Source organism: Dendrobium catenatum, unplaced genomic scaffold (genome assembly GCF_001605985.2).
Source record: "Dendrobium catenatum unplaced genomic scaffold, ASM160598v2 fragScaff_scaffold_1256, whole genome shotgun sequence".
Lineage (NCBI taxonomy): Eukaryota > Viridiplantae > Streptophyta > Magnoliopsida > Asparagales > Orchidaceae > Dendrobium > Dendrobium catenatum.
The window spans coordinates 603,847-610,267 of NW_021319718.1; the positions used below are offsets into that span (position 1 = coordinate 603,847).

General features: G+C 40.2%; 1 protein-coding gene across 1 annotated transcript; it reads right to left on the minus strand.

Moving 5' to 3' along the window:
- Positions 1 to 278: 278 nt before the first annotated feature.
- LOC110104891 (probable alpha-glucosidase Os06g0675700) lies at positions 279 to 5,117 on the minus strand. The gene is made up of 5 exons (XM_020834173.2): positions 4,795 to 5,117; positions 3,917 to 4,566; positions 2,792 to 3,022; positions 2,079 to 2,719; positions 279 to 1,494 (listed from the first exon to the last, which is right to left on the minus strand). The coding sequence occupies exons 1-5, from the start codon at positions 5,031 to 5,033 to the stop codon at positions 622 to 624; spliced, it is 2,634 nt and encodes an 877-aa protein (XP_020689832.1). The 5' UTR covers positions 5,034 to 5,117; the 3' UTR covers positions 279 to 621.
- Positions 5,118 to 6,421: the final 1,304 nt, after the last annotated feature.

The following is a 6,421-nucleotide window of genomic DNA, read 5'->3' on the forward strand; positions in this document are numbered from 1 at the left end:
ATTATATCTCTTTGTTTATTCTTGTGCAAGGATACTGTGAGAGAGAAGAGAAGCAAGGAGAGAGTGAGACATAAGAGAGATGTAAAATTTGATTGATAAAAAATTCCTAAAAATGAGAAAATTTTGACCAACTATTGAACAATGAATGGCAAAAGTTGAAGTTGGAAAGATTTGAAAATTTTTAATAGAATCATTTGAACTTCTTCAGAGTTATAAAAACTCTAGAATTCTCCAGGTCATTGCAGTTCAGATTGTGTAAAATGAGTAGAAAGATATACTAAATTTCTCCCTTGCATTAGCAAAAAGTGAGTAAATGTTCTTGCTCTTGTACCGATTTGATTGACCCATCCAAACCACAATTGGGCCAAATGGCCAATAGATAATTTGTGATGATGATCAATAGTGGAAGCAGAAAGTAATACATTTATGAAACTCAAAATCTAATTATTTTTTTACGCAATCGTTGAATCCGAGACTTCTTGATTGATAGTCAAATCTCTCAACCAACAAATCAAGACGAGCTGCGTAAATATCTTATTCTCACACTACAAATTCAAAGACAACCACAACATTTTAAAATAACAACGGCTCTGTCATTTTCTTTTTAGCCGCTCCACCCACTCACATATTGAGTTGCAACTCAAAAGCTTCTCCAATAGGTTGTGATATGTCATTGACTTGCACGAAACCAAAATTTTCATGTGAATTATAGTTCGCATTACCTTCAAAGATCTTCGAACCCGATTTCTTTTGCTTCAGATCATATGTAACAACACCGGAATTTGACTTCCTCAGCCCAACAAAAACTATATCATTCACTAACATCGTCTCTGTTGCATAACTGCCATTCACAACTTGGGACTTCAGCTTCACCTTCCCATCTTTAGCTTCGCATGTAAACCTAATCAGAGCCCACTCACTCTTCTTCCCTCCCATCTTCACCACCTCACCATCATCCAAGAAAACTTCTCCTCTAGCTGTTCCTTCTTCATCAAGCACCACTAAGATCCCAAACAATCTCTCTTTCTCCAAAGTAACATCCAGTCTTTCCTGCAGGATCAGAATGTTCCCTCCTCGGGCATGAACATTAATGGCATCATTTGGGGCCTGAAGTGTCACCCTTTTCCCATAAGTGGCTTCTACTATATGAAAGAGGTTGAAGAGGCTGAACCACCTTCCTTTGGGGAAGTAAGCTTCCACTGAGGTTTCTCCTTGTTTTAAGATGGGTGAAACCAAGAGTGCTTCTCCGACTAGGAATTGTGTGCTGATTCCGTAAGTATTGGGATCTTCAGGGAAGGAGAAGAACAATGGCCTTGCAATTGGGGTACCCTTCTGATGAGCTTTGTACATTAGCGTGTAGTAGTAAGGGAGGAGACGATATCTCAACCCAAGAACATTCTTTGCAGATTCAGTTACAGACTTCCAGAGATAAAGCTCCTGCCTGATTGAGTTCTTATCTGAATGGTCTCTTGCAAAAGGATATAACGCGCCTAACTGAAAGAAAAATAAGAATTCCAAAAGTTAAAAATTACTCTCTTCATTTTGCTTCTTTGATAATATTTTATTGTTGTTATGTTCTGTCAAGAAGGGCTTGAGATAGAAGATAAAACTATTAAATTGGTGGAGTATGAACGGCTTTGAAGTGGGATTGAACATCTTTCTCGAGAGATGTTTCCCTCCCTGTAAGAGTATCTACAACCGAAAAATTTCATTTTTCACTTTAAAATACAGTGAAATTGAAAAATGCATTGATTCATCTCCAATCAAACTTCATTTTGCACGCTTCTGCGAAGGTAACCGTCTTTCTCCTCTTTCACGCATTTCTTTGGCAAATCTGGTTGAGACAAAAAAATTGCGTATGTAAAAAGTGCAACGTCAATATTGGCGTTTCACTGTTCACCTTCAAGCGAATAGCGGAATATTTGGCGTTCGGCTGGAGCGACCGAATGATGCCTTACGCACATATTTGACGTTTGGTTGGAGATGATAGAAAAGTATCTAATTGTTTGCCTTCTAGATCATATATTAGACCATTAAAACTAATTTGACTAAATGAGCCAAAAAAAGCATCCACATACCTGAATCCACCGATTGCAAAGCTCCTCTGTTGTATTACCATTGAAGCCACAAATATCAGCTCCTACCATCGGTATTCCAAACAATCCGGAGTTCAAAATGGAAGGAATAGAGTAAGCAAGATCCTCCCATGTCGCAGCATTATCACCACTCCAATGCGCCGTATACTTCCCCGATCCAACAAACGTTGATCGCGACAGCACGAAAGGCCTCTTCCCCGTCTCCCTCATCAACGCATCATGTGTTGCTTTAGATTCCAGAAATCCATACAAGTTATGAACGTTGTACTCCGTTTGGCCTCCAAAGTGCAAGGCAGAGGCCGGCACTGTGTTGCTACCTATTGGTCGCTGGACGCCACCGTTGTTGATTTTGTAAGGAGGGTTGTCCAAATCTGTGATCGGAGGGGAAGTAATGAAGTTTGACAATTCGTTCATGTCTATCCAGAGACCATCAAAATGCAAAGTTTTGCGAAAGATGGAGATCTCCTTGCTCCAGAATTCAGATGTGGCTGGGTTCAGGAAGTCGGGATAGTAGACCGGCCCAGGCCATACTTTGCCGAGATAGTTAGTTCCATTCCATTTAATAAAAACTTCATCTTTCATTCCTCTCTGGAATGTCGCGTATGTGGTGTTCACGCTGATACCTACGAAGATGAAAAGATGAGTTTTTTAGCTTGAGAACTAGAGGATAAGAGTGTTTTCCGGCGGGTTCTTACCTGGGTCGACGATGACGACGTACTTCTGCCCATTCTCGTGGAGCCGTTGGACGAAATTCTTCATCTTTTCAACGGGGAAATTAACGGGATCGAGGGTGAAGTCTTTGAATCCATCCATGTAATCAATGTCGGTCCACATGACGGAGAGAGGGATTTGAGCCTCTTCGTAGCCGGTGGCGACTTCTACCAGCTCAGAGTAGTTCTTGTAGCCATAGCGACATTGGTGAAATCCTGCAAAGTTTTCAAAGAATCCTTCAGTATTCCTTTTGGTATGATGATAAAGATCCTCACAAGGGATTATTTGCCTTGCAATTGTTAGTAAGACTAATTGGAACATTTATGTTAAGTACTCTCACATAATATCAAAGTAATAATCAAGGATTATGCAATTTAAATATTATGAAATATTTTTAATCCTTAATCAACAATTTTTATTCCTAAATAATACTACTTATCTTAAATAATTAATATGGATTTAATCAGATAATCTTCTTGAATTAATATATAACAACTAAGTTTCCTAATTTAATCATATTATATACAAAATACCAATTTTATAATTACATAATTACTAATTTCCTAGGCAAGTAACTTAATCCATTAGTGTTTATTGAATTAGTCCAATTTAGACTTCTTAATTCATAATTAATTAGTTGAATATTGTTTAGATAAATTGAATCATAATAATGTCTAAGATTAAAGTTTTATTAAAATTTCTAAGTAAATTAATCTATCAATTAATTTATTCATATTTACTTTTTGTAATTAATTATTTTGATAAATTAATTAAGTATTCATATTTACCTTGTAATTTAATTTAATTTGATTAAGTAATTAATTTAACAAAGTGTTTTGATAAATTAATGTAATTAAATATTCATATTTACTTTTTGTAAATTAACATTACATGTTAATTAATGACTTAAATTCACAATAATTAATTTTATTAGAGAAAAGGTTTATTAAAATAATTATAATCTAACAATCTTATCATAAATATATCCTATTTACTATATAATTAAGTATGGATTATACCCTTATTAATTTAACTATGCCAATCAACTGTGTTTCTGAAAAAGTTATTCATTCAACTAACAATTATCGGAAGAAAATAAATCTACTCACCAAAAGACCAGTAAGGCATCGGGGCCGGCCTTCCGATGAGCTTCGTGTACTGATCCATAACAGCCACCGGCGTCGGTCCGGCGAAGAAGTAGAAATCCAAGACACCGCCAATCACTTTATAAGTAATAAGACTCCCACTATAAAGCACATCCATCCCATTGCTGTTAAGCAACAGAACGCCGTGAGCGGCTCCCGTCGGCGATCTCACGTCCATGTAGAAAGGATGAGACCCATAAAGGTTCACATTTGGATTCATTGCCGCGATGTCGGCGTTCCAAAGCGTTAACTTCTCGCCGGGAACAAGACGGAAAGAGGACTTGGTGTGCTCGCCGAGGCCGTAAAGATTGGCTTTTTCGCCGGGCAGAGACGACGAGATCTCCAAGTAGCGATCTTTGAAGACGAGGCTGTGTCCTTCGGTGCTGAAGAGAACCTCACCGGAGGAGCGGCGGGTGACTGCGAAGGCGAAGGGGATGGAATTGGTGATTGTTAAGATGAGGTCGGAGCCAGCTGGGGAGAGTACGCGGCTCTTGGTTGCCCCTCTGCTGGCTTCGTTTGGAGGCGTCTGACGTGGGATGACTTCCGGCGGGACTTCCCATCTCGGCTGGTCGGCGTCGGTGATGCGGATTCGCAGCCGGTCTTTCGTTTCAAAGCTAAAAACAGGGTAAACGAGAGAAACTTGAAATAAAATAAAATAAATTGTGATTATGATCAGGATGATAAATTGATAATGTCAAACAAATGCATTTTATGATATAATAAGAAAATTCAGTAAATTTATAAAATAAAAAACCCTATCTGAAAATAAAAAATACAGAGCGTTTTAGGCGGCGAGAAAGGCTGTTACTGTTTACGGAATCCGAAATCGTAATCTGAAGTACCTTGCTATGAAGCGTAGTTTCTCGATGTCGAACCCATAGCTGGATTGACGTATGAGCCGGAGTTCGGCGGTGAGGAGATCGCTGGATTTGTGGTTTCTGTGGGCCGAGATGAGTCTGTAGCCATAGCCGTCGCCGTCGGACTGGTCTTGTTGGACGAGGGTGGCGAGGGTGGAAGAAGGGAGCAATGAGACTACCAAGAGAAAGAGGAGAGAGAAACAAGGAATAATATTGCTCCTCATTTCTTCCTCTCGGTTCTCTTCATGCGAGTGGTGCCCTGTTCTGTTCTTCTCTGTCGTGATTTATACATAGTAGACAAGAGTGCCAGGACGGTGGCGCTTGTTCTGCCTGGCTGAGTTATTTGGAATCTTGGGCAGGTCCACAGGAATTATTGGAGAAGGAAACAAAAAAAAAAAAATTGTTTTTTTCATCTGTGTATTTTATTTTCGACGCTATGTCTAATTTATATGCAATAATAAAATAAAATATTGTATTAATTTCTCATCTGGATTTTCTAATAAACGTATCTTTAACGTTAGGTCTAACATATGTAAAAACAAATGATTATTTATCATTGATACATCATCCAAAAATTATCTTGATTAGGCATAAATATCGATACAAAATCAAGTTGGAAACTTCTAAAAATAAAATTGGTACCATTCAAATTTCGATTTTAGCAAACTTATAGTCAAACAGAGCGTCTCGGAAATATGAATCCAACGACACCAAATTCGACTCAATCCGAGCCCAAATGGGTCAGAATCAAGAACCCGAAGCATTGTTAGAAGATTCAAACCACAAATTGGATTACCAAACGGTTTCCAAACATGACGTTCTTATAATCGAATCGAGCGGCTCGACGAGATGAATCTAATGAGCCCAGGATCATGGAATTCGGACATCATTAAGACATTCAAATGTCTAATAAACGATCCATAATCAATGGATTTAACATCGGTCGTCCATCCAAACCACTCCTCATTTGCTCTTTATCCTCCTCCTATTTACGGGCCACACCACTCTAGGAAATCTATAAATAGAACCATCCTCCCTCTTGAAAAGAGACCCTTATGCCTAAGGAGAAAAGAGAGAGATCGGAGATTGCTCTTGCCTCCTTGTCTCCTCGACCATCTGTTGGAGTTTCGTCGGACCACCACCTGAGGCCCGGACTTCCGCCGGACCACCACTTGAGGCTCTGATCTCCACCGGACCATCACCTGACGTCCTAAGCTCCGTCGGACCAACGCTTGTCGCTCTGAGCTCTGCCGGACCATCACCTGACGTTCTAAGCTCCATCGGACCACCGCTTAACTCTCTGAGCTCCGTCGGACCACCACCGGACCACCACCTGAGGCCCGGACTTCAGCCGAACCACCACCTAAGGCTCAAACTTCTGTCGGACCACCACCTGAAGCCCAGACTTCTGCCGGACTACAACCTGAGGCCCGAACTTCTACCGAATCACCACCTGAGACCCGGAGTTCCGCCATACCACCATCTAACGCCCGGAGTTCCGCCATACCACCACCTAACGCCCGGAGTTCTAGCATACCACCACTTGACGCCCAAAGTTCTGCCAGACCATCACTTGACACCCGAAGTTCCGTCGGACCACCATCTGACGCAG